The sequence below is a fragment of the Anas acuta genome, chromosome 18 (genome assembly GCF_963932015.1).
Source record: "Anas acuta chromosome 18, bAnaAcu1.1, whole genome shotgun sequence".
NCBI classification, from domain to species: domain Eukaryota; kingdom Metazoa; phylum Chordata; class Aves; order Anseriformes; family Anatidae; genus Anas; species Anas acuta.
Window position 1 is genome coordinate 4062807 of NC_088996.1, and position 27993 is coordinate 4090799.

Consider the following 27993-nt stretch of genomic DNA (forward strand, 5'->3'; position numbering starts at 1 on the left):
AATATTATAAACCTCTCTGTGGGAAAAAATAAACAACCAATTGCATGTTTCAGATAATCTTTATCTTTCTCTCTGTAAATAAGCAAATAGTTTACAGTGCAAGTTGATTTCCACAGAACAAAGATTAGACTCCAAACACCAAGAAAAACAACAAAAAAGTGTTTCCAGAGGGACTCACAAAGAAACAAAGCAGAAAAGAGGATGGAAGAGATCATGAGAACCAGCAGATCCACAGGAGGGAAGAGGCAAGCGCATGGGAAACAACGTCCCGTTCTGGCTGTGAGGTGCAAGTGCCATACAGTCAGAGGCTGGCCCCACCAAATCACATTCGTATATATGAGAGATTCCAAGTAAAACAGAGACCTCACCCTGCTGGTATCTGAACAGAGATGGGGTCGGGATGGGTGTAGTGCTAAATGGCGAAGTGGACTGGAGATGGGGCAGAGATGGGGTGGGGAAATTAACCTCTATTTCCCATATTTCTTATCCTTCAGAAAAAAAACATTCAGGCTTTATTTCAGCTGTCAGCTGGCCTAGGACTTCAGTCTACTTTCAGGGCCAAAAGGGGAGGAAGCCACCTGACTACAAGCCAGCAGTACGCTAACCTTAGGGAAGGGTTACAAGTGCCTTACCTCCCCCCTTATTTCAAGGTGTGAGACCAGTTTCCAAGGAATGATCTCACCGGTTCTGAGCAAAGGCAGACAGCTCACAGCCAGTGATCCTCCTAAGAAGCTGAAGACCACAGCACCAATGGCTAGGTTTTGGAGAGAGCAAGTTGTCAGTTCGTGACAGGACCCCTCACGTTTCTTTGCCTAAAGACCACACAGGTCATAGACAGCAGCCCGTCCCAGCAGAGTTTAAAATCTGACTCAAAGCCCAGGATGTCTCCACCTCCCAGTGCACAACTACGTGCTGCTGAACCAAGCCAACAGCAGTCAGCCTCCCACTAATTCTAACTCTGGCTTCCCAGACTTTGCAGAACTCAGGACCCAATACATTCACGATCTGACAACTCGGTCACTATCAAAATGCCCTGAAGAATCAGACTTTGCCTTCGTGCTCTCCACTCCCTAGTGACATGGAGATGTTTCTCCTCCTACAGCTTCCAACTTCCTGCCACAACTTCCCTGAGCGCCTCCCTCAATTCCCTGCCTTAGACAGCGATGTGCAAAAGGCCCTTCCACTCCCTGCATTGCACCAATTCGCCAGGCAGAGATGGAAGGATGTGGTTCCTTTTAAACCTACATGACACTGTTGTTTCTGGAGAAGTCTAAAGGAGGCTACCAGTCTCTTCTCCTTGTTCTCACTGAGCCAGTCCATTCCTTCCTGTGTGTATACAAGGACCAAACAGGGCTTTCCAAAGTGATGCACACACTCTGTTGCAACACCTGACCGTGAAGGACAGGCTGCTGGGCCTGGAAGCCCAAGAAAAACTTTTCTCGCCGCACCAAAGCACCAGCTGCTACAAAATTTCCTAAGTGGCTTTCCAGGAAAGGAGTAGAGAGATTCAAAACTGAGACACAAATTTTTCCTTCAGTAAATTCTCCCTTTCATTTGGACGGGAAAGATTTCCCTACCGATACACAACTGAGACACCAGGGAGACACCTGCAGCCAGAAGGGATGCCCCGGAAACATTACGGAGCCACATGAAAGTAACTGCCGTTTCCAAACCCTGTCTCCTGCAGGAATAGCAGCCTCTCCCTTGCACCCAATTTACAGCTCGTCTTTTTCAACTAAATGCTGACCCTGACCAGGGCAAGGACAAGGTCAGATTGGTTTCCAAACCAAATCCAGGAGCAAAAGAGTAATAGAAGAGCTAAGAACAGTCTGATTTCTAGTGCAACCACAACAACGGACAATCCCTTAGACATCTTTCACTCAAGGTTCATAGTGAAGGGTGAGGGGGAGAGAAGTGAGCTGGGGGGAGGGATGTCCAAGCAGGTCCCAATTAAAGCTTTAAATGACAGGGAGGTAAATGGAGTGATTGTCCTTTTGGTCTCTCAGCTGGATGTGAAATGTAGGAATAGCTGTGACGAAGCAGCACACAGCAAAGTCCTTCGAGATCCAGTGTATTTCTCTTCGTAGAGGTAAGTGCTCTCTTAGACCCGCTGAATTTCAAACAGCTTCACATCCGTGTCATACCAGATTGGGGGATCCACATTCCTGGGAGAGAAAGACAAGATGGACTTTATTCTTTGTGTACATGGAATTCAAATCTCATAACCAGGATTACAGGAGCTGGCTAAACATAATGCCTGCAGCTTGCAAAAAAGGACAACAATGGTTGTGAGACAACGGCCCTTAAAGGGCTGACAGCATCTACAACATCCCACAAAGCCAGAGCTTTGCATGAAATCTCTGTACCATCCCTTCTAAGCAGCAGCAGGGAATAGAAAAGCTACAAGATCCCTAACAAGCAGTACTCCCAGACCAACTCCCTTCACATCTCCCACTCCAAGTTTCAGACCAGCTGATTCACCCTTGTCTTTTCCAAGGCAAAAGTATCTTTGTATCCCTTAAATGAGAGGAAATTCCAAGCTGGCCAAGTGCATCTACTCTCTTTACAGACCAACAAAATGTTTGGAAAAGATCAAGTTGCATCTAGATGGTTTACCTCAAATAAATAACACCCCACATATAGGTGCGGAACCACATGGCAGTGCCCGAGTTAGCCTGATACTTGCGAATGAGGATGGGGTGAGGGACAGGCAGCAGCCCCACCAGCGTGCCATGCTGCAAGAACTTGAGGATCTCCGATTCATCTGTGAGACCCCTACAAAGAGACAGAACAGGAACGTAAGTGCCACATCCCACAGACATCTCCAGAACTGCTGCAACATGAAGTATCACTGTAAAGCAGCCATAGTCACCCTTTCCCTGTGTGTGCTATCAAGGACAAACACTCTACTGAAAAAAAAAAAAAATTGGGAATGGATCAGACGAACAAGAAGCCTGACAAGCCAGATAACATCTCCTCTGCTGAGGCTGTAAGGCTTTCAATTATACTTTACAAGAAAATAGATATGAGTAAATCAGATTTGCTGGCATGATTTCCCCTACAGGCCCTCCAAACCTCACAGAGCTCTTTACACCCTGCACAGCCCTTTTTGTCTTTGTCAGTTTCTCTCTCAAAACAAAGCACCTACTTGTCAATGCAGATCTTCTCCACCTGAGGGACCAGCACCTGTAGGAGCCGCATGATTGTCTGCAGGGGAAGCTTTGACTTCCAAGACATCACCTGTGAGTAAGAAAGCCCACAGGGAAGTCAATGCACCGTATTAGCAGTTTTTCTACAGTTATCTCCACTATCACTACAACAAATGATGTTTACAAAAATCCCAAGGGTGATGGCTGAGCTGAGTGCACGACAACAATACAATCGATCCCGGAGCAGTAAAACTCTGAGCCACTCAATGAAAATAGTAGGGCATTGGTTTGAAACAAGTAAAACAAAATATTTCTTCTCAGCTGCTAATAAACTTCTGGAGCTTTGATCGTAAGTCAAAACTCGTTCCCTGAGGAAATCCTCTCTTCTGGGGAAGTCTTGGGAAAGGGAAAAGGGGAGGGAGAGCATCAGGAAAAAGCATTTCTGCCACAACTCTTTTCCTCGTTTATTTCCCCTGTCCAGATTCCCTTACCCAGTCAGGAGTTGGGGTCCACTGTCCACTGGAGGATGCACTAGAGAGACGCCTTCGGTCCCGTCGGGGATGCGACACTTCCTATAAATAAATTAAAACTTGTTTTATTTTGCTTCAAATAATTATATTAAAAATAAAAATCACACGTTAGAGCAAGAAATACAATTCTCTGTCTGCTAATTTCTCCCCAGCTTTTCCAGATCTGGGCATGACAGTTCAGCCTGTCCCTGGAACAGCTCAAACCCAGCAGCCCTTCATTCACCAAAACCATTTGCTTCAACCCAGCAAGTGGCAATATTTGATGGGGTTAAGGTGCAGGACCATGGCAAGGTTACAGATCCAGTCACCATTCCTGACACTCTGCTGGAACAATCCACAGTGGGTGAATTAAATGGTACAGGTGAAAGGCAGCTCAGGCATGGTTCTTTCTTCCAGTACAGAGATTAAGCAGATAAAGGCCAAAGCTTTTCAGACCTAATATAATACAATGAGTACCTCTGGGATTTTCAGTGCCAATCCTGATACATCTCAAAGAACATTTTTCCAGGGGTGAGCTCTTGGAACTCCTAACCAGCCCCTCTTAAGGAACAATACCCTCATGCCCCAAACAGGAACGCTGTCATTAGTGACTTCCGAAAAGCTCTGGTCAGAAGATCAAGACCCAGAAATCTTTTATTCTTCTTTTCCTCTCCGTCACTCTGCAGACATCACTAACACCCTGACTTTTAAGGTCAGCCAACGAAACCTCCCAGTATTCATGGGTGGGATGGAAGGAAAACCCTTTAAGATCACTATCAATACCAACGTGGGGAGGCTTTTTCCTTCTGCAACGCACCCTGACCATTCATTACTGCAGTCTAAACTGACTTCTCTGTGAAACAAAAAGGAACAGTACTTCCTTCCACTGCCATTTTGCACCTCTGCATTTAACGTCAAAGGGACGTCACTGCACAGACTCGTTCACACGTCACCTTCGCAGCCAGAAGCAGCAGGTTTGGGGCAGAGCTCTGCTGCAATCCACTGGAAGCTAACTGTGCCTTACCAGCCCTTCTGTGACGGGGGAACAGCTCAAACCAGCTGCTGGACACAGATCTAGTGACCCATGATTCCGCTTCACAGGCTGCCAGAGGAAGAAAACCATTCTAAAAGTTCTCAGCAAAGATCTCGCTGAATGACAACATAATTAATTGTGTGCTTAAAGACTTCTTGCTGACTGTGACTACGCCTGGCACCAGGGAAGGCCACGAAGGGTAAGTAAGACTGATCCTACGCTATTCAGGATCACTGTTTGTTCCAGTTTACTCCAAGCCTAAGCAGCAATATTGTTTTGCAATGCTGGCAGTTACAGCCTTACATTTCAGCTTCATTGCCTTGTCCCCATCAAGTGTCTAAAAATAGAATTCATAACAAACAAAACCCCTTTGATCTCGTTCAGATGACCTTACCCTCTCTTCCTCTTCCCTCCTCTGTCTCCCACAGCCCTTGCCCCCTTTCAGCTGTCATCCGAGGGCTGGCAGCCAGCTCACATATTTAGGAGATGTGAGATGGAATTACACTGAAACGTGAGGGGTGTTAAACGTTTCACGAGACACTTTTGAAATGTTTATGGCTGATAAGGGAAGAACATTGCAACAGATAAATGAAAGAACATAAATCAGTCGTAAGGGTGGGGGATCCTAACATTTATCCCTTGTCTCTTAGTTTATCTTAACTCAGCAGGTCGGAATCAGGATGGAGCCCAGAAAGAAGACAATGTTCAGACAGCCTGAAACACCACAACCCCTGGAGACTGGTGCGTGCGACCTGAAGCACAATGCAGTTGCAGTGATAATTATCCCCATAGCAAATCCCACACCCGGTGCTTTACTGCCCTTCACCTCCTGTCTGCCTTCTGGCCCCATGCCAAATGTTCAGCCATGCAAGCAGCACTGCTGCAGCCAGGTAGAGCTGGCTAATGGGCAATGTCTGTCCAAGACTAAACACCCCACGTGCACACACACACACGAGCAGAAGCAACAGAGAGGTTCAGAGTGGAAGGGTAAAACAGAGGAGTCTCCAGCCTGCTCTGCTAGATTGAGATGTCCTTTCAAATATCCCCTACTTGTACCTCGATTCTGCAGCACTGTCACAGCCAAAAGCACGTCAAGAGAAAAACAGACCTAAAGATTCTTGTAACACCTCCACGAGCCATAGAAGCCCACGATAAAATACATCACCTCACCTCAACTCGTTACCTCCTGCACAGTTGGCTTTACACCTGGTGAGAGCTGGTCAAGAATTAAGCCATTCCACAGAAAATTAAGAGAGGAAAAACTGGGAAAGAGTAATGCCTTTCACCCTGGGGCAGCCACACACCCTTGTGTGGATGGATGCAGCGTTCTCACTGCAAGCAAATGGCTCAGGGGACAGTAAATGCTTACGCAGAACACAAGGCAGCACTAGGTGCAAAAACGTGGCCTTGCTGAAGAAGCACAGAATGCGCAGGGCAGCCTTCCTAAGATGCTTCCTACAAGACAGCCGGGAGGGTTTTGAAAGCAGACTGGAAGGGTCACTATCTGAGGAGTTAATGGTGAGCAACAGAAGACTCCTGCTCCGGTGAAATTGGAAAGCAGCCATTTTATAGCTCTTGATGGGGAAAGTCAGTAGATGCCAGAAGGCTGACACCACCAGCAGAGCCTAAAAGAGCAGCGCAGCCCTGACTCACAAACCGCAAAGCCTCTGTCTCATCTGCGTGGCTGAACAACTGCCACTCTGAAGGCAGCGTCCCAACCAAGCCCTCACGGGAACACACTTTTCACAACAGCAGCAAGCCAGAGGATGCTGGCAGAGCTCTGCATTCCAGAAAGGACAGAGACAGAAGAGGAGCAGCAGTCAGAACCTGAGCTGAAAGCCTCTGAATCAGGGATGCGTCCCTTTGCATTTACACACTTACTGCTCCATCAGCAGCTTCAAGTTAGAGAAAGCTCCTCTAGCGTCCTAGCTCATGTGGCACTAGCACAAACACGGAACAATCAAGGTGATGCAACAGTACTCGTGAATAATGGTGCTTTGCAGCACAGCTCATGTAATAACACTATGCATATTGCTTCTAATCTGATGTCTTTCTTCAGAGGGCCAACTAGACCTCTTTATCTGAAGTCCCACATTTTAGTTTGTTTCACAACAAGCTCTAGATCTTCCCTACACACCAATGCCTGTCCTTACCCCACTCCAGGGCTCCCCATCACTCACAGCTGAGGGCAGGTTACCCTCTGGTGGAGGTTGTGAAGACTCAGGTTCCAGTGAACGCATGGTCCCATCTTCTGATACCTGCGACTTCTCTGTGAGCTTGTCAATTCCTGTGTTCAAAACACAAAAAGCTCAGAAGCAGTGAATTAGAAGCTTAAAAACAGGGTGTTCTTCTCTGCCTTACCAGGCACAGACACTAAGCATCTGCTGACATCTGAAACGCTCTCCTTTCAACAGGAGCAGCGAGATCTAGCTTTGATCTCATCACCTTAAAGGAGTTCATTTGTCTCTGGAAAATACTCCTTCTTGCAACACAGACACAGAGCTCACATGGATGTAGTTAAACTGAGTCAAGAAGTCAAGATTGAGACAAAAGGTCATGTAGACACTAGGTCTGAGACTTCACTTTACTTTGACCTGCTCACAGCTTGGGCAAACTGATCTAAAGCTGAGACTGCAAGGCAGTAAGTCATTCACAGACGTAAACTCTTAATCTCTCCCACGCCCAGTGAAAGGGTGAGTCCACGCTGTACCTCACAGTGAAAACAAACCACTCTCCTGTTACAAAGATAAACTAAAGCTGACCTGGAGTAGCCACCAAACTCGTCTTCAGTGTCCCCGGTTCAGCAGGGGCAGCAGGACGCGACCCCTCCATGGAGGCTCCATCCTGGGAGTTGGTGCGAGAAATGGGCTCAGGAGTTTTCTTCTTGCGCTGCAAACCTTTCTGGATGGACTGTGAGTCCGTGGGTAAGTTGGCCAGCTGGTGAAACACGTTCCGCTTGCGGATAACGGCGTAGACCAAATTTGAGTTCCCTGGGAATCACAGCAACAAAATGAGTAGAGAAGGAAGACTCTGCCAATGCAGTCTAGCTCGCTGGAAACTTGAAGTATGATTGGGGAGTCCCTGCAAGCTCAGAGAACCATGCCCCCACCTGTTACAAGCAATGACACAAGGAAGGAAAAAAGAGCAGAGTTCTGTACTCTTTTATCCATCACAATGCAGTAAGGAAAATCAGTGAAATCCTTCCCAGGAGGGAAGGTTGACAAGAATTGGCTTAGAGAGTGACATTGAAACAAGTGAGAAATAATAGGACGCTTTAAGCCATATATTACCACCTGTTTTGGAAGAGAAGTTTGTTAGTCAAGATTCAACATTTCTCCATCTTCAACAAAAAGCACACAAAGCGAGCCAGGGGCATTCCACTTGAGGAGAAACAGGCTTACAGTAGGAAAGCCAAAAGACCAGAATTCCCATCATCTCTAAGGTAGCAGGAAACAGAACGAAACTGTCATCTAACATAAAATATAAATCACACCCACAAAGGCTGCTGTAGGATCTGTCATCCACCACTTGCTAGTTTTCCATTAGGTAAGCAGAATGACCACTCCTGACTTGTGGTTTTAAAGCAAAACATTAATTTTTGAGCAAGAAGAATTAAGAGCTCCCAGCAGGCTAAGGGACCTCACTCTCATTTCCTAGAGGTAAGCAATTGTCATGCTTTTAGGAGGGAAACAGTAAGGGATTTCCTGGAGAGATAGCAAGTGCTAGAACTTTGTCTGAATGGGGCTTTTTGGTCATCAGCTCAACTGCTCTGTCAGAGCAGAACTGAAAGGCACTTTTAAACACTAAAGGAGATGGAAATTGTTTTGTTCCATCACTTACTTTGCTGAGCAACATGGGCAGTTTTACAGCAGCATTCAGCCAGCTACAACTTAAGCCTTAACCACTCCCTTTCCCTTCTTCTCCTTTATCCGTCTCAACTTCTGGTCTGCAGTGGGCTGAGGTTATGCTGATAAATAGCAGCCCTTCATTGTGCTCTAATCCAGCCCATCTGGATCAGTACCCAACACTGACTGCTGCTAACCCAACTTCTCCACGCTAGACGAGCCTCCATGTAGATGGCTTCTACACTTCTTCCCTCCCATCACGTGAATTTGGACTTTCTCTAAACTAGCACAAACCCACTAAATACAGCAGGCGGTTTCTTACCATCAAATTGGTACTGAATTATGTTGTTGAAGACTTCCAGCAAGAAGAAAACGAGGTGGTGGTTCTGGACAGCAGAGAACAAGAACCAGGTGGTGGAGAAAGCCTCCAGCAGATGCAATAACTTGTTAGCAGCCACCATGGAGAGAGACTTCAGGTACGGAGACACTATGAAACACAAACAATGAAAACTGGAGATAGAGCAAAGGAGCCACATAAATACACCACTAATAACGTCACTTCCACCATCTCCTCACCCTGCACTTCTGGGAAAGCCTCATGGAATAGTTGAGCCCAACAGGGCTCTGCAGAAATCTTTCTAAAAAGAAGAGAAGCTAAATATAGACATGGCCTTACAAAAGCAGGTGTTTCTGCTTTCAGAGCATCTCGTGTGGTTTTACATTAACACCGTATCTCCTGAAAAGCGTGCACAACTGGAGCCACCTGGAAACCTGCTAAGCCCAAGGGACAGCGCCACCGTGGGGAGGTGGCACTCCCTGCTGGAGAGGACCAGCACTGCTGCCACCCTCACCAGGTGGTCTGGCAAATGCCCTTCTCCATCCCAGAGGGGATCCAGGAACCCTGCTGTCACTCTCTCTGTCTTATCTGACTAAGCCCAGGCCATAAACCTGCAGACAGGTCAGCTCTGCAGCAAGCATCTCTAGCACAGAATAGAAAGGGTCAATTTCCAGCAGCAGCCGACACCGGTAGATGTTAACAGGCACAGGTAGGAACGCAGGGAGAGGCAGCGAGAGCAGCTGCCCCCTCTGCGGGTGGGTGTTTCACACAGCAGGGCTTACCGTTCACAACGATGGTGAGCAGGCAGTCAAAGAGAGGCTGCAGACGCTGATGCCCGCTGGTTATGATCTTGTGAAAGACCTACGGCAAGGAAAGGGTTCTTGAGCAAGGTAGCACCTTACTGAAAGCACCCTCTCAACCAAAACCAGTGCCACCCCCACACTAATCGCTACCTGACACCATTCCTTCCTAGGCAGGGCCCTGCATACTCCACAATTACACAGGTGGGGAAGGCTGCTCTCACTGCAGACCTGTGCTCCAGGAGCGCAAGCTTTCATTTGCAAGGAATCCTTTGGGGATGTGATTATGGCTCTGCAAACAGAAACTGACCGTGAGCTGCTCCAAAATGCACAGCCAGCCCGAGACAAAAATAAGCAACCAGGAAGTAAGAACTGTCTTCACCTCCAACAGAGTTTTGTCTCCGAACCCTAATGACAGCTGCTTGAAATGCCAAGGAGCTAATGATCTCACATTTGATTTTAGCACAAACTTCCAACTCAAATGTTTGTCCTACATTTCTTAACTACACCCTCAGACGTGGACATTTTCAAATGCCCCACAACCAGTTCAGACGTTTTCAGTCTTGGCCTTCCCACCTCCAGCAGGCATGCTTGTAGGGCATGCAGCATAACGAAATTATGTAGGTAATCTGTAATAAAAGTATTGAAATATAGCAACAAAACACACAGCATCGAGAACAGTTTTGGTGAGCAGACTTCTTTGTACTCCCTCTAACTGGAATCTCCTTTTGGAGGTTTCATCAGATGTTGCTGAGAAATTCTTCCCTGACAAATGAGCACTAACATGCCACGAGAGTACTACAAAAGGCTGGCACTGCAAAACATACAGCTGTTCATAGGTTATCATGGCCCTCATCACTACAGGCTGAGGGATGAATGGAATCTTGCAGCAACCTAAACCTGTGGGGTTGAGCTTCGTAATCGTTGTTGCCCTTCCGACAAACAACTCTGGTTACTTGGGACAGAGCCAGCAACACAGTCAGATCTCCTGCCTCTAAGCCTGTTAGAAATCATCCACCCACCCCATTTTGCCAGGCCCTGAGTCCTTTAGACACTAGTCCAGCTCCACCCCAGATTCTTCTTCTTTAGGATCATCTGCACGATGCATGCCCCCTGCCAGACACATCGCCTCAGGTTACAGAGGGAAAAGATCCCACCAGTTCTTGGATACATCCCACAGATTTTTAGCTATTCAGTGGACTGACAGTCTAAGAAAGATCAGTAACTTGTTCTGCTTCCTCCTTCAGTAATTTGAGGAGGTATCAACCAGGCGTTAGGAGAGACAGAAAAAGGACTGCTGGAGCTATACTGACTATGATGAGCAGATCCGCATGAGTCCCTGTGAAGACAGGGATGTCCATAGGCACTCGTACAGAATACGGCTTGTTCAGTCGAACCCCAAAGTTACGCTCCCCACTGAGAAGCAGGAGGATAAAGACCCCGATGTGCATCAAGCCCACTCGTGCTGCAGAGGAAGACAATAATAAAAAACACAGAACATCACAATGAGACCAAAGGACTGCTGAAAACGGGAGGGCAGCAAAGACAGAGGAGAAACACAATGGGACTAAAAGAGAAACTGCAGAGACCAGAGTACACCGATAAGGGACATCCCACACAGAGTTCCTTCCATTGTGAGTACCAGTGTCTGTCTCAAGCCCCAGGGGGGCCACTACAACACTAAGTCTCAGATAAATTATGCTTCTCTTTATGTTCTTTATGTAAATCCATCACCCTAGTAGGAAAGATCTGACTTCTTTCCACTATTCAGCAATGGAGTAATACCCAATTTATACCCAAGGCAAGAACAGATTGTCCACTTCTCCCTCTTCATGGAATCAAGGGGACAGCTTTTGGCATAATAACTCAAAATGAGTTATCACATGCTAAGAATCTCCCTTCCCTGTGCTGTGGTATAAAACATGGCCTTCTAGTCCATTACAAATATCAACACCCAGCTAACTGAACTTCATGCCTGCAGAAGGCTAGGGACATACACTCAAGCAGCTATTACATCTCAGTGGTAAGGAAGAAGCATCTTAAAAACACTCAGCTGCTAAGCACAGACCATCCCAAGTACTGAAAATAACCAACTTACACTGGTCTGCTCTGGCGTCGTTGAGAAAATACAAGATCGGGACAAGGATGTCCAGAACATCACTGCTCTTCAGCACAAAGAAGAGGAATTTCTGGAAGGAGAGATTTCAGACAATCATAAAGATATTTGGTTTTCTGTTTGTTTTTTTTTTTTTCCACCATCCACAAGACTCAGCCTGGGTAGCCTCAAGCTAACTGGTCTCTCAAGAATATCAGAAAGACTGGTATATGCATTGGCACTTTATTCCCAGCATTATTTGTAGTTATTTTAATACCTGCTCCTGTACTTGCCTCAAGCACTGACCTCTGGGAGGTGAAGCCCCTCTCACAGGCTCTCCCTGGGGCCAGAGCAGTCCCAGCCCACCCAGCTGGGAGCAGCGCTGCTGGCAGGAGCAGCACAGAGTCACGGCTCACAGCCCTTCACCAGAGCTCTGTCCAGCCTGAGCCACACCAGGTTCTGGGCAGCAGACAAACAGGAGGGGCAAAGCCCAACAACAAGCAGATCCGCACCTTGTTGAAGTCACAGAGTTTCCAGAATAGGACGAGGAGTTCCTGATGGAATTGGATCTTCTTGGCAGAGTTTGGCAGGTAGGTCTGGACCAGCGGGTTTGATAACAAGCGGGCCACTCCTTTCAGGATGAACTGGAAATCCTGCTGACAGACCAGGAAAGAGACTGTGGTGGGTTCAGTGCTAGCACGATCAACAAGAAAACAGGCAAGAAGTAGCTCAGGACAGGAGCACGTTACCTCCTCTCGGTGTATCCTTGAGAGGTAATTCACGAACAGATTGTCTGGTCCTGGAGGCTGTGTTCAAAGACAATGAGTGAAATGCTTACTGGCAACAGGATTTACTCAGGAAGTCAAGTGTAACCACTGGCTCTTGGTGCTAATCTCTCTCATTTCAGCTTTCCTCTGTGAATGATCCAGTGTTAAATACTACAAGACAGGGGGATCGGTAAAGTCAGGAGCTTCTCACTTACATGCTCCTGATCCAAGTCACTGACCAAAACCTGGTGGTTTGGTTATCTACGGCTGCTTAGTGTCCTACAGGAAAGGAAAAAGAACTGGGCCAGAGACAGCAGACTGCAAAAGAACGTTGCTGTGCCCTACAGGTCAGCCCTACCTACAGGGCAAGCTGGCATAAGAGGACCACAGGGCATTCAGGAGACCAGCAAATACAGATCCCAGTCTCACTCACATCCACATCATCCATGGCCGTGCCAGTGGTTGTGCCATCCACAGTGGGACTTGAACTGGTGGAGCTGTCATAGTCCAAAGTGACAATCAGCACCTGCGCGGCCTCCTCCACTAGGGGCTCGCGGTAGTCAGAGAAAAGCAGGTGGTTGTAAGGGATCCCATAACCCACCGGGTCGTAGGCACAGACGACATTCAGGAGCGAGGTGAAGAGGGGGAGCGCGTGCCTGGGCAGGAGAAAACATTCTCAGAAGGCAGAAGCAGGAAGCAAATGGTGCTGCCTGGGGAGAGACAAGCACCTCTCCCCGAGATTTGGGGATCATGACAAAACAGAATCACAGAATCACAGAATTTCTAGGTTGGAAGAGACCTCAAGATCATCGAGTCCAACCTCTGACCTAACGCTTACAATCCCCACTAAACCATATCCCTAAGCTCTACATCTAAACGTCTTTTAAAGACTTTTAAAGACTTCCAGGGATGAAGTCACCAGCATCTTCTCTAACCCACTGAATTCTGTGACAGTGGCCCATGACTGAGCAGCCCAGAGACAAGAGCTGACACTCCACCTCCCAGCTGGTCTCGTGGACTACAGCTGAGAAGGAAGGGGAGGTCAAAAAGACCTTCCAGAGTGTGGCCTCTCAGAGGAATCCTGTCCAGACACCAGAAAGACTTAATCGTCCTGCTCCAGTGGACAGCTGTCACCTGAGGAGCCCAAAATCCCAGAGGAGATGTCACTAGAGGGCAGCAGTCACCTGCCACCACCAGCCACTCACCACCCACACCAGGGAACAGGATCTGCGGCAGGGATCTACAGCGCTCCCCATTACCAACATGCTCCCTGGGAAAAACCTGCAGGCATTTCTCCCTCTCGCACGCAGTCTCGCACCCTCACCTGTTCTCTGTAGAGCAGAAGAACTGCACCCAGGGGTTGGTGTTGCTGCTGTCTGAAGAGGGAGGCAGATACATGGCCTCTGAGAAACAGGTCAGCAGCAGTTTAAGCAGCTCTGTCCTGAAAGAAGGGAAGAAGAGGCCAAATCCTGGAGCCGTTCAGGAGCAGGGACTGGGTACAAAAGGCACAAACGCTTACCACAACAACACGTAAGAAAAGCTCAGTCCCATCTAGAAAGCCCTTCCCACAGAAAGCTGAGCCCATTTAATTTCATAAGCAACATTTCAATCAAAAGCACTGGCACAAAGCTCAGCAGAACTTTTTTTGGGGGAAGAAAAAAAAAAAAACAAAAAACACACGATACAGAGCTCCTCAGCCATTTCAAAGCAGTGTTTTGCCAGTTCCTGTTGTAGACACTCCAACTCCCATATCCCATTACAAAAAGCTCTTCAAACAGACAGCTGGATTTCTTCTTTGCTGACAGACATCTTAGCTCAGAAAGGGACAAAGGCCCTGGGAAAGTCACAGCCATCCCAAGAGGCAAGCAGAGCCCATTGCCCTCAGACTCCCCTCCTGAGCCCAGCTTCAATCCATTCTCCCCTTGCAGACTCCCTTACCTATTCAAGTCATGGATGTAGTTAGGCTGTGGAGAGTGAGCAAAGCCCACTCCTGCCTCCCAGATGTACTCACAGCTGTCAATGGAGTGGATATCTTCTGCTGTGTCCTGTGGAGAGAGACAGGAGATCAGAGCACAAGCTCTTGCAAGAGTTGACAGTGTTCCTGGAATCCAAGGCAGTTCAGCTCCAACCTTTAACAGCAGCAAAGAAACCAGCTGAGAGGCATCCAGATGTTCAGGCTGCACGTACCAGCCCCACCTGGACAGCATCCCTGAGAGAGAACCTCTCATCTGCAGCAGGCACTGGGTCTCATGCAGAACGAGGCCCTGCCTCCAGCATGCCAAGGCGCAGTGCTCGCCACCTCCACTGGGAAGGGTCACCAAAGGATCCTGGATATGCCATGTTCTCATATGGGATGCATCACCACCTCCTCTCCTTCCCTCTGCACCTCACGAAACACAGCCCAGGTCAGGCTTTTTCCTTTTCTCTCTCTCCAGAGAGCACCACATGGGGGTCTAATTCCTGCTCAACACCTCCACCTTATCTCAGAGCCCATCGTACTGATTTTACACACATAACGGTGACCTGCAATGGCTGTGCATCAAAGGCAAGAGAAGCAGCAAATTACCCCTAATTTGTACTAAAAGCACATACTGCTGTGACTTGCTTTTCGGAGGGCAAAGCAAGAAGGTGACTCTCCCAGTCAGAGCCCTCCCACCCCCTTGACAGCTCCTGGCATGATTCCCGAACTCCTGCTTTGCAACCCGAGGAGATGAACCATAGCAGCCTGCCCTCCTCCTTTGTCGCAGTCGGCTGAGTCAGGGTTGAAGCAGCTTTGCTGAGACAAGAAGGCACTGAGCACCACATGCTGACCCTCCCGAAACAACAGGGAGCAAGGGCCCAGATGAATATACTCACGTCAAGCACTCTTGGCACGCTTTGGCTGTCTCTTTTATTGGGTTTAATTAAGCAAATTCTATTTTTTCACCTCCCTGCAATCAGGGAAAGCACATCAGAGGAATGTCTTTAATTGCTCTGGGTTCCCACTGTGTAACTTCCTTCCCTCCCTCCTGTAATGGCACTGATCTCAGGACAGCAGGGCTTGAGGACAACCAAGCTGCACTCAGCACCTCAACCACGACTCCCACAAAACCAGCATGTCAGCAGCAGTTACTGCAGACACAGAGACAACTGCAGCTTCCTCCACAGTCCAGCTTCTTCCTGCCTTCCTACTCACTTCATGCAGACAGTACAGAGCTCACCTGCTGCCAGGTTTCTCATCCAGCTACTCAGAACAACTCTTTCTGAGACTGGAGCGTCTCAGATCTCCCTTCTTTAACATCTGCCACACATAAGCTTCATGGGAAGAAATTCAACTGCATCCACACACCTGTTTGTACCATGTGTGACTAAGCAGGAACACTAGGAGACAGCACATTACTAGCCATCACTACAGTAGTTGCCCAGGTCTAAAAAAGCAGATACTTGTGCCTTCAGAGAACTCAGCCTTTGCAGGTAAGTGATAAACACACAGATGCAGGCACTGTGCATGACAGAGGGATCCCCAGTTTCCAGCCATAACGCCAAAGCTGACTTCAATAGGAAAGCAAACTGTAAAAAGACCATGGGTCTCTGCCAGGTCTCCTTTGTCAATTCCCTCCCACCACTCTTCCTCTTTATTCAGTTCTCCTTCAGCAACTACCAGCCACAACCTGTACCTCTGGGGCCACATGCTGTTCTGCCAGGAGCACGAGGAGGTTGTACTCACCTCTCTCCTCTTAACCCGCAGTCAGACCCAAGAGCACAGGTCAAACAAAATCCAGAGAGGGAAGACAGCTAGGCAATGACTGCAGAGGCAGCTAACAACAAGTAACATAAAGCATTCGTGATCCCATTGTCTAATGAGATTTATTTAACTTTTTAAAGAAGCTTCATTAAAGAAACAGTTTCTACCACTCAGAAATTTTGAGCAAACTAGACAGTATTCAGGTCTGTTGGGGAATTTTGCAGTCATCAAATACACACTAATTGATCATGGTGTGTTTTCATTATTATTTTTTTAAGTTTACTTCAGCACAATACCAAAAAGGAGGACTGCCCACATTTGGTTATAGACTATACCTACAATAAACACCAGAAAGCTTTGGGTTGGCAAGATGGGAAAAGTAGAAGAATACATCCTTAGCACATCTGGTAGGAAACCTGATCGTTTCAGAGGGAACTCCTCTGAAATAAAGACAATCACCAGAAGTATCAGAACAGATTTCTTTGCTACGTGATAGAGATGGTGAGAAGGTGGAAAGCCACAACAGAGACCAGAGCAGACCATTCACAGCACCTGGAGTCAGGCAAACAGCAACTTCCTGCCCTGGACTGTGCCAAATTGCCAGTGAATGGAGCAAGGTGCTAAAGGTCTCTGCTCTGCTGGGAGCAACAGAAGAGCAGCTGTTTGCCTGCACGACCACATCTTCCTGGCAGGCAAGCTGTAGTGCAGGGGTAAGCAACAGCCTCTTCAGCTGAGATTCACAAAGCAGTCCTAAAACATCCATTTTTCAGGACACAAACACCACGGAGTGAACCCAAACCACTGATCAATGTTTTGTAACGCACGCTGTGTTCAAGCTCAGGGACTCCATGTTTTCCTGCCTGCAAGTCAGCAAGGAAGCTGCTGAGGTCTGCCAACATGCCCTCCACCACGCAATTAATCTTCCTCTGTGGAGGTAATTTCATGATTCAACTCACCACCGTGCTCCTCCGGTGGCTTTGCACAGTGAAGTCAGGACAGAAGAGCAGATCTGCAACAGCAAGGAGCAACGATTCAGCCAGCGGCCGGGCATTCTCATCATCGTCATCTCCCTGAAAGTGAGAATTGTGGAAGGGTATTGTCAGCACGGGGTTAGCAAAGAGCACACAGTAACACTACTGTAACACAGCAAGAGAAGGCATGCTCCCCGTAAACGCGCAGGGAACCAAAGTTACAAAGGGACACTAGGGAGAAGCACACAAAACCCACCCAGGAGAGGCAAAAAAATCTGCCCTGGGAATCGATGACTAGATAGGAACAAGGTCTTGAATGAGACCAAACTGAGCAGGCCCAGAGATGTTGGGAAAGCAGAAGAGTAGCACTGGACGCTGCCACGTGGAGATGCTTGGCTTACTGAGGGCAGAAGGAAATGATCCATCTACAGAAGAGAAGATTTTACAGCCACAAAGGAAACCAGGAAGGTGATTCACAGAGACAGCACGAGGAAGAAGCCAGGCACCAGTGACAACAGGTGTAAAACCTCTAAAACTCCTGCCTGGGCTGCCAGGAACTGGAGGTGACAGAAGAGGGAGAGGCTGCGTGTAGCGTGCTCAGCAAGGGGCGGCCTCAGCCTGCCGCGGCAGGGCAGGCATGACAGCAGAGGGGATTTTGCAGTCTCCAGCATTCAAAGCAATCACTCGAGTCGTGCCTGGCTACTCCTCTGCAGCTGTTGCCCTGGGAAACCATGCCAGATCCTGCCTGTCAGAGAGCATCCTGGGGGGGAGGCTTCCCCACCACGCACTGGTGCTGGGGGGCAAGGCAGGGAGCAGGAGTGGCAGGAGCTAATCTGTCTCAGGCAGGCTTCTGCCAGCCTGCGTGTGACACGTGGCTCCTAAATCCCAGCAGGCAGCCACCGGGGATAAGAGCCTGTGTGGCTCTGACGTCTGTCGCAGCGACTGCCACCGTCAAACAGCTCCCGGATGTGAGGAGAGGCCAAGAGAGGAGGGACGAAGCTGTCAGGCAGGAAAGATGCTTCTGTTCAGGAAGGATGATGAAAGGAAAAGCATTAGGGTCCATGGGGACTTCTTTTTCAAGAATGGGCTTTGCTAAATATAGCTTCGGCTGCCAGAGAAAGTCCCCGCAGGCTCTGGGCACCACATCCCAAACGGGAGACGTGCAACGAGCTAACAGATCTGTAGGGAACACACCTGCTCCTCCGCAGATCTCTTGAAAGATTTGGTTTTCAAAAAACGTCCCCCATCCTCTTCCTAAACACAAGGACATAACCCTACCAGCCCCTGCCTAGTCCCAAAACCTCTGCTTCAGGGACTGCATCCTCCCACCCACGTTCCCTTGACCTTTACAGGAGGGAGGAGCCCGTGCTCCAGGAGCTCTGCCACCCATCATGAGGCAGGCAAAGGATAATCACAGAGATAATGGTCCAGGCACATCGTCCTCCTCTCCAGTTCCAAGGGAGAAATCAGCCTTCAGACAGCAAAAGAGTCGCTCCTAGATTAGACGTGACCCCCACCTTCCCCGGGGTCTGAGGGCTTTATTTCTCAGCCCCTTGGGGTGATGCCACCGCTCCGAGGCTGAGAAACCCTCCTCCAGCTGCTGGACAAGGTGGAAGAACAGTTGTAACAGCAGCTGGATCACAGCACCCAGCTCCTCGCACGTTCCTTCCCCGAAGGGGCAGGGTTCAGCAGCTCCACTGCTGAGCCTCTCCAGCACTCTCAGCCCCCGCAGGGATGAAAGGGTGGACAGCCACCCCCCAGTCACACCGTGCACATAGCAGAGCTGCCAGCAGAGGCTTCCTTTTCCCCTTGAAGTGGCCTCAGGTGAAACAGATTAGAGGTGGCAGGTGGAGAGAGCGCAAGGTTAGGTTCGTGCTGTACCAAGCACTGCCAATCCCTTCCAGCCCTCCCCCAAAACACGGCAGCACACACAATATTCAGGGGAAGGTGCGCTCCTCGGCACAGTCACGCTGACCTGCAGATTCAGAAGTGCACGGAGAGCGCTCTCTGTGCACAAAACAGCAGCTGCTGAGGCAGAGAGCAGGTAAAGAGTATTCCTGGCCTAACTCCGCTGTGTTTTCAACACTATTTGCAAAAGATCCCAGAGCATTTTTGGTGCTTTTCTGTGCAGAGGAAGAAAATTGTGCCCTGTCTCCAGACAGAGAACTGTAGGGAAGTTCAGAGACTGCCCTAGGTTATCGCTGTCACTGACAGGGCCACAAACAGTACCTGATTCTTTAATCGCTCTTGCTCACTTGTGGGCTTCACCCAGCAGCTGGTTAAAACTGTTACAAGCAGGATATTGAACCACGATGCTGAGAGCTTCTCTAGCACTATTTGCTTTAAATGTGACACTGTGAAATCAGCAGAATCACTACAATCAGTGAAAGCTATTTCAGCTCGACTCTATTCTTAAATAAATTGTAGTTAATGCAGTAAGCTCAGCTCAGTTTTAATAAAGTCATACAGCTTTTAGCGCTGCTCTCACGTTCATTTCAATTCATACCTCATGCTGGAGGAGCTCTCTCTCGCATACCATCTCTCTCTCTCTCCAGATACACTCCCCAGTGAAATATTCAGAAGACAGAGCAACCCATGCTGAGTAGAGCAGTTGAGGGTGAGAGGAAGAGCACCAAGAATCAAAGAAAGGGAGCTACTCAGAAGGTGCCACCTGGTTCCTGACCAAACCGAAGTGACTGCTCTGCAGCTGCCCCTCCTCGCTGCACCCTCCCTTCACCCTCCAGAAAGAAAAATAAGTGCCAAGAGACAGACCCCTCCTCTGCCAGCCCCGGGGACAGTTGACCAGAAGAAACCTCTCCAGTCTGGGTCCTCAAAGATGTAAGGCAGGATGCGGGTGAGGAGCCGGCAACAGTTCAAGACGATTTGTCTCTCCTTCTCCGTGTGGCAGCCGCTCTCTGCTCCCTGCACCAGCTTCTCCACGGCCTGAGGGAAATAAAAACAAGGCAGGAAGCATTAGCCTGGATGTGAGCAGGAGCTGCAGAGCCCTGTCCTGCTGGTGACACCCTCACATAGTTACAGGCAGTGCCTGGAGCCCGTCTTCCCTGAGTTCAGTGCTCCATCTGCACTGCTGCCTGAAACTGCCTGCAGAAATGGGCTCAATGGTCTTAAGCAGCTTCTTCAGTTGCTTCTGTCTTGCCTCTTAACCCCAAGGGAAAGGGAGGGGAACGAAAGCAGCAACATGTACCAAAGGATTCCCCGTGCAGCTTTCTAACTCACGGGTGAGGTGTCCCCACTTCTTTCCACAGCAGGCTGTCTGGGTCACTGCTAGCTCACATCGCTGCCTTAATGGGCATTTAAATGCTGCTTGTGCAGTCTCAGCCCATCCACGCACAGCTCCGTGAGTGGGTGTGAATATTTTTCCAGTCCCATTTATACTCTGTGCTGCGGGGACATATGCAGAGTGCAGCCACGGCTGCAAGTGACATTTCAGCCATGCTGTCGTGCTCAGCCAGTGTCACACCGCGCCTGGCACCGGTTGTGGCCTTCAGCCTCACAGAAGCATGCAGGAACCTGCAAACTCCTCCGAGCCAAGGTTCCCAACACCAGGGGTTCCTGCAGTGAGCAGGTCTCCCAGCACGTCTGCTACCAGCAAGAAGAACCCATATTTTAATCTCGTTTAATTGGGGGAAGAGGACACACAGAGTTAGGTGGGAAGGGCTGGGGGTAGCTGTCCTGACCAATTCCCAGTCTGCTGTTTGCCAGAAGCTAGGAGACAGCACTAGGGAAGGATCACTGTATTCTCCCTCATTTTTGTCTTCTTCTTCAAGCATCCACTCCAGGTATGTCTGAGGCGAGATACCCAGTCAGGTACCTTCAGTATGATTCAGGAGGTCGCATTCACGTTTTGCAGAGCAGGGAAGAAAAACCAGGACGGTAACAACCACTTTAAAATGGGAAAATGCCACTCAGAACATTTCCAACAAGCCAAATTCAAGGCTGCTCTTTGCATGACTCAAATCAAGAGCATCGTTAACACCTGCACTTTCCCAGGCAGCATAAGGCTGTTCCCTCAGCAGTCCCGGCTGTTGGCAGCCAGCTTGACAATTTGCCAGACCTGGCAGGGTAGGAAACAAGTCAACGTCCCTCGTGCTCCACGCAAGGACGTGGCAACACCAGAAGCAGTGCCAGGGACGTTCTGATGTCATGGCAGAAGGAAGAAGAGGCTCAAAATCTCCCCCTGACGTCATCCGGGGAGTTTTACAGTGACAAACTGCTCACCCTTCTGGGCTCGATGAGCTTGAAGCTGACCTGATGCAAGGGGAGGAGCGATTAGATGCAGACAGCAGTCAGGTGGCTCAGCCTCACCAAATGTACGCAGCCTTGGTGTGGCGTGCCCTAGGTGCAGGCAAAAGTGAGACGTGGGATGAGGACAAGAGGGGAAAGGCTCCACACAGAGCAAACACCGGCTGTGGTCTGTGGGAAACCAAGCGAGGAAGTGCTGAGGGTTGTCATCAGGGAGACAGGGGCAAGCAAGCACAGCACGGGGTGCAAGGAAATAAAACGGAACCTGTCCTCCCTCAGGAGCCACGGGGAGCCACGCAGGGACACCCCCTGCCAGCACAGCACCAGGGAGAAGGCAGTGGCAGCCTCACCTTGTAACACAGGGTCGCCAGGTTCGAAGGGGATTCCTCTCGCACCGCTCGGATCTCCGCAGCTGGCACCAGGGCGAAGACATCCTGCACCGACGTGGCTGTGTCTGCCCAGAACTGGTCCCAGAAGGCGTCATCCGTCGCCTCCACGGGCTGCGGAGAGACAGAGAGGGTTAACAGAGGCAGAACCACCAGCCCACGACAACCTGGGGCACATGTGACAAGCTCTTTACTCACGTGCACAGGCCAGGCTGCTGCCATGTGCCCTGTCACCTTCGGAGCATGCTGGGGACACCCCGAGCACGCACCAGCTTTGCTTCTACTGGAACCAAAGCCTCTGGGAAACGAGCAGGGATGTCTCCCGTTAGGGCACAGACCCACGGAACCGACAGACCCACCTCAAAGCATTTATGGACGCAACGGGATTGATCTTTCTGAATCAAATATTTATGGGCAACCAGGCTCCGTGCAGCCACTTGCTGCCTCGCTTTCAAAAAGCCCTGAGCGTGCAAGGAAGAGAGGAGGGAGGAGGCCCAGGCCCCAAAAAAGCAAAGCAATTGGTTGTACACCTGTTCCTCTGGGAACACCCTCACCCCAAGGCTCTGCAGGTACAGAGGATCGCCTCTCTCACCAGCACCAGCTTCCCCGTTTTGCAGTGTGAGCACAAGCACCCTCCTCAAGCCCACCCTCGAGTCCCAGTAGCCTGCAGCCACCCGCCCTGCCCTTGTTTGGGACGAGAGGCAGGTCCTGCCCGCGTCGTGTGGGGGCTCCAAAGCAAGCAGCAGCCGACTTGGTGGAGGGGGAAAGCTCACAGCTCAGAGACAGAAGCTGCATTTCTCCCTGCTGCAGGACGGGAAGAAGCCCCAGGGCCTGAGCTCCCAGCCTGAACTCGCAGGTGACGTGTCACCACCGCCTGAGGCTGGAAAGCAGAGGAGGAGCAGGCAGACGGGTACAGCAGGTCGCTGTCCCGAAGCTCTCCTCCTCCAGCTGTGGTGCCCTGGGGCGCCGTGTCGGTGTCCCCATCCTTCCAGGCACGCGAGGAATCAGCCCAAGCCGCCCTCCGGCCCCAGACAAAACCAGACGAAACCACAGGTGGGCATGCACCTGCTTCAACGCTGCTCTGGTGCTGAAATCCTCTTCGTTTTATCACCTGGCCACCACGGCAAATCCCCACCGAAGCCTTTTTCAAGGGAAAAGTGATTTTTCCAAAGGATCCGAGCTGACAGCCGCTCCGAGGGGATCTGTAGGAACAGCCGGGTGCTTTCAGCCTGGCTTTCGGGGGAATCCGGTTTCCAAAGAGCACGAGGGAGCTGTGCCATCCCGCCACCTGGCCACGAAACACCTCAACGGGAGCAAAGCTGTTTGCAAAGCAGACCTCTAATCGCGCTCCTCAAAAAGGAGCCGAGCATTTGGAAAACCCACCGAGGTAATGCAGGAAACACCCCACACCTCCTTCCCCCCCTTCCAAACCACAACCCCACGGCTAATTGCCACTCCTGGCCGCCTGCCACAGCCACTCCCCCTGCCAACAGCCGGCAGCAATTGCTGCTAATTGGAGCTCATGCATAAAGAATGGCTCCCCTCGCATCTGGAGGGGAGGGAGGAAGCATTTCCATCCAGTACCTGCAGATCCCTTCACCTCCCTGTTGCTTGTGGCCTCCTTGGAGGTTGAATGCGGCTGCTCCGATGGATTCGGCCTCCGACTGCAATGAGCCAGAGGTGGAGGAGCACAGCAGGTCCCCGAGCTGCAGCATTGGATGCTGCGGCCACGTGAAAGCCGTGCCTGCCATCTTGGCAAGCAGACGATGCCCAAACACCCTCTCTTTTCCCTTTCACTAGCCGCAGCAAGTCGGCTTCCCAGCCACCAGATGGGATCCCGCGTGCGATCCCGGGCCGGGGACGCGGCACTGAGTCAGGCTCATCCCTGCAGCCCCCCCGTTTCAATTAACAGCCTGGCATCACGGAGCTAATTCAGCCACGTAACGTTCGTGTAAACGTGGATGTTTTGAAGCTGATTGTACTCCGCACATGGCATCTCTGGGGATGTGAATAGCCATTTCCTCGCGCTGAGCTCACCCAGCAGCTTACACCCAGCATGCGGAAAAGGGAGGTACAGACCCAGAACAGTCCCGTTCACCAGCCGTGGATATTTTCATTGCAAATGTCAAGATTTAGCTACACGTGCTGGCACTGCACATGCTGCAGTGACAAATCCCAGCGCCGCAGCTAGCCCTGTCTGCACACACGGTGCTTCAGCAAGGAGAGCTCCACGAGGAGCTGAATCCCCAGCAGCAATACCACGAGCTGGGGCACTTCACCTCCTCCAGACCAGCAGCCAGAATTAGCCCCGCTGGACACCCCCAGACTTTATTTCCCAAGGGTTATCAGCTTTGGGTTTCAGGTTCTTTAAAACGCCGTCCACGCACGCTGCAGGAATCAGACAAGGTAGCCACGTGGGCTACAAGCACCTCGCCAGCTCCTGAGCAGAGAAACACGGACCTGACCGAGCAGTCCCGGGCAAACAGGATACATGGCAGGAAACATGAAAGCAGCGTGGAGCTGACCTCGTCCTGCAAACAGGAAAAGGTCCCGAAGCATGGCCTCCCCCCCAGCCCGAGGCCGCTATCACCTTCACTTTCTCATTCAACCCCTTCTCGCTTTTCCTATAATCCCTCTGGCAGGGTATTTGCATCCTCCTCCCAACCAGGCCCCACTGGCAAGGTTTTCCAGCCAGTACCGTACAAATTCAGCTAATAAGTAACAGCAGCGTGCTCCTTTCCCCCCAAAGGAGGCAAAATTATTGAGTGCAGTGACCACGGAGCCGTTCATGCAGCACCTGATGGAGCTGGAGGAGATCACGCAGCCCTGCAGGGCCAGCTGGTTATTAGCTTCAGACCATTCAAGCACCTCTAACCACGTTTGCGAGCTGCTGCGTAAAAGGAAAGTCAGAGGACAGATTTATTCAACACGTTAATCAGTAGCAAGGCTCCATCCTTGCTGCCAAGAGCAGCAGCTCCACACAGCTACCTTAACAGAAGTGATTTTTTTTTTTTTTTTAAGAGGATCTTTACGGTCAGCAGCGCAGAACCACGGAGAAACCCCAAAAGAGTCTGTTGCCAGGTCTCTGCTCCCACAGGGCGCTGCAAAGGGAACTGGAAAATGGGATTTGTGGCAGTCTGGCGGTGAAAGTCTAGGAGAAGAGTCAGCTATGTGGAGCCTTACCTACGACTTTGGTTTTAAGATGACAACTTTGCTTTTGATCAGCCTGGGAGACTTGGATATTTCCCAGTCTCTTGGATATTTGAATACTTCCAGAAATAGGCTACTCAGTGTCTAACCGCCTGATGTATTTTGATCAGGCTCACATTAACAGCCCGTTGTAATAGTGCATTTGCACATCAGTCAGAAAGGCAGGAGGGGAGTTTGTCCCTTGTGTTTGATCCTTCTTGCCCCTTTAAAAGCAGAGGCACAGCTGGCATTTAAACCTAACAAGCGAGTTCACAAGATCAAAATTTCTTATCTTCCAGTCGGTTGCTTGCAGAAACCATTTAATCTCCAACGAACTGAGAAAAGAAAGCACATTTCCCAACAGCAGCTGGGGCTCCTGGCTTCAGTTCTGTGCCCTGCCACCAACGAGCTGTTATACTCACAGCCCATGCTTCTTTTCCCCCGTGAAGCAGACAGCACTGTCACGGGCACTTTGGGAGTTAAAAATCAGTGAAGTCAGTTTCATTTTCATCCATCCTTCATTTGACTTTCAAGTTCTGGGCTCCACATGTGCTACAAGCACTGAAGTATTATGCTACTTGCAGGTTTTTTCTATTTTTAACGTTCACATGGGAACACTCTTACTTCATGAAACCCCGAAGATTATAGCAACTTATTTTTAAGATAAAACTACCTTCGGTGCAAACTCTGAACTTTCGCCAGTGAGTGCTCTCTGCTGGACCACTTCCTTCCATCAAAGCCTTGGGAAACACTGCACAGTGCATTATGAAGCTCATGGTTTCACGTTACCAGTGATTTAATGAAAATCTATTCGTCCAGCTACCTAATGTAAGAGGAGAAGGCTGCAAGGAAGGAGACATGCTGCTGAAAAAGCAAAGTGTATTTTAAGCTAATGGCTTTGAAGTGAGGATTCGATTCCATACGTTACTGCAACTTGGTTTTGAACCCAGACCTGTGCACCGGGAGCTGACACGGAGGTTGCTGCTGGTGCAAGCTCGGAAGGCTCCAGGAGAGCCCAGTCATGCATCCTGCACAAGCAAACACCAGTGCCCTTCTGCGGTGTGTAAATATGGGAGCGCCAATTCCCCACCCTTTTTCCACATGGCAGGCAGTCTCACCTAGACCACAAAGCTGTGAAATGAATCCGGTCGAGAACGAAGCCTTTTCTCCTTCCTTCTATTCAGGGCCCCAGCAAGCCTCCTTTCCTTGCACACGTCAATAAACTGGGGGAGGGGAGCGCTCTCCTCTTGGCTGGCAACATGAAGGATTGCCTCATACAGGATTTTCTTTGTGAGCAGCAGACAGAGAGGATACCTTGAGCTAACACAGGCACTGAGAAGCTGGCCTTGATTTTTTTTCCCCCCAGTCTCACTTCAGAAGCGTGTTCCCCAGCGAAGGGAGGACAGCCCAACGCTGAAGGCACTCTGAACTATTTTGGCATCCAAAAGAGACTTTGGAAGCATCCCTTTGAACATTAATTCATCCACTTCTCTTCCTGCCTGAGGATATTGTGGAACATCCACAACAGACGGTGTTTTTAAGGACACGTTCCTGAAAACCATTCCTGAGCAATGCAGATAGAACCAGCACTGCTTTAGAGTACGAACACAATTAATTTCTTAGCCTCTCATAGCCTTACTTTCTGTGATTCGTTTCCCAGTCCTAGTCCTCGCCTCACGAGTTTTCACACATTCCCTCCCCTTACCCTTCACCCCTCTGTACTCATACCCTGTTCTTCTGACTTCACTCCTCATTCTCACATCCATTTCTTCCATCTCCTCTCAAGTTTTCCCAGCTGCCATTATTACCTTGTCACCAAAGGCAGCTCAGAACAGCAATTCTGTTGCAGCTCAGGGGAACCCTTGTTTTATTTCCCCATAAAACAAGACCTCTCTGCCCCTTGGACACAAAGGCAGCCTCCTGCTTCCCTGCCAGCGTGCTGCTGCTGGATCCCAACGTCAGACAAGGCTGAAAGCAGCTCCAGGACACACACAACATCTGTCCCACCTGCAGGCAGCCCCACTCCACGCACAGCCCTGGCTGCCTTTCGTTCGATTCCTTCAAAGCCTTCAGAAATAAAGCGTTATTTCACAGCTCACAGGTGGAAGCTGCTTCTCCTGCAAAAACAGCTGTCCTAGCAGCACGGTTGGCCAACATCCCCTTCCCTTAGGCATTACCCAGGCACAGGGCGAGATTCCCCACTGATATTGATTCTCCATTGGTATTTTGAAGGGGTGGGGAAATAAATAAACCCCACAGGGGAGGCACTGCGAGGCGCAACACGTCGGAGGTCGCCAGCAGCGCCCAGCCACACGTCACCCTTCCCGCTGTGGGCAGCCATGGGTGCCGTGAGCCTGCTGCCGCCCCAGCCGGCACCCCGGGGAGAGGCGAGGCGAGGGATGGGGGCTGCTCACCCCATCTGCTCCCTGCATCACCCCTGCAGCCCACCGGTGGTGGGCCCAAGCTGCTGCCCGCTGTCCTCAGGGCACGCAGCCCTGCAGATGGGGAGCCCCTGAGGAGAAATAGCGGCCACCCCCAGTGACACCCTCAGTGCCACCCCTGCCCTCAGCACCGGGGCTGTCACGGCCGGGAGGGCTCGGGGCGGCTCCCGACATGGCGGCCCCCTCCCTCCCCTCCCCTCCCCGTAGCCACCCCGCGACATGGCGGCCCTCACCTGGGTCTTGGTGGTGAGCTGGATCACGGCCTTCCTGAAGTTGAGCTTGGAGTCGGCGCTGCCCATGGTGTGGCGGGCAGGGCAGGGCAGGGCAGGGCCGGGCCGTCCCTCACGGCTCTGCTCCCTCCTCCCCGGCTGGGGCCGCCGCTGCCTCCATCCCCGCTTCCCTCCTCCTGTCAAGCCCGGTGCCGGCTCCTCCTTCTCCTCCTCCTCCTCCTCCTCCTCCTCCGCCGGCCTGCATCCCGCCTCCA

At 50.4% G+C, this 27993-nt stretch overlaps 1 protein-coding gene across 2 annotated transcripts; it reads right to left on the reverse strand.

Annotated features, from left to right (window-relative positions):
- Positions 1-40: 40 nt before the first annotated feature.
- On the reverse strand, positions 41-27972 carry HID1 (HID1 domain containing). Of its 2 annotated transcripts, none has more exons than XM_068655342.1 (19): positions 27743-27972; positions 21844-21993; positions 20003-20173; positions 17216-17329; positions 14474-14580; positions 13860-13976; positions 12969-13191; positions 12518-12574; positions 12281-12421; positions 11772-11862; positions 10987-11138; positions 9656-9734; positions 8859-9023; positions 7454-7681; positions 6872-6978; positions 3641-3721; positions 3149-3240; positions 2617-2775; positions 41-2165 (listed from the first exon to the last, which is right to left on the reverse strand). In XM_068655342.1, exons 1-19 carry the CDS (start codon positions 27806-27808, stop codon positions 2102-2104), a joined length of 2364 nt encoding a protein of 787 aa, XP_068511443.1. In that variant the 5' UTR covers positions 27809-27972; the 3' UTR covers positions 41-2101. The 2 variants fall into 2 exon arrangements, with proteins under 2 accessions (XP_068511443.1, XP_068511441.1); XM_068655340.1 differs by having other exon boundaries at positions 6845-6978; positions 27743-27971.
- Positions 27973-27993: the final 21 nt, after the last annotated feature.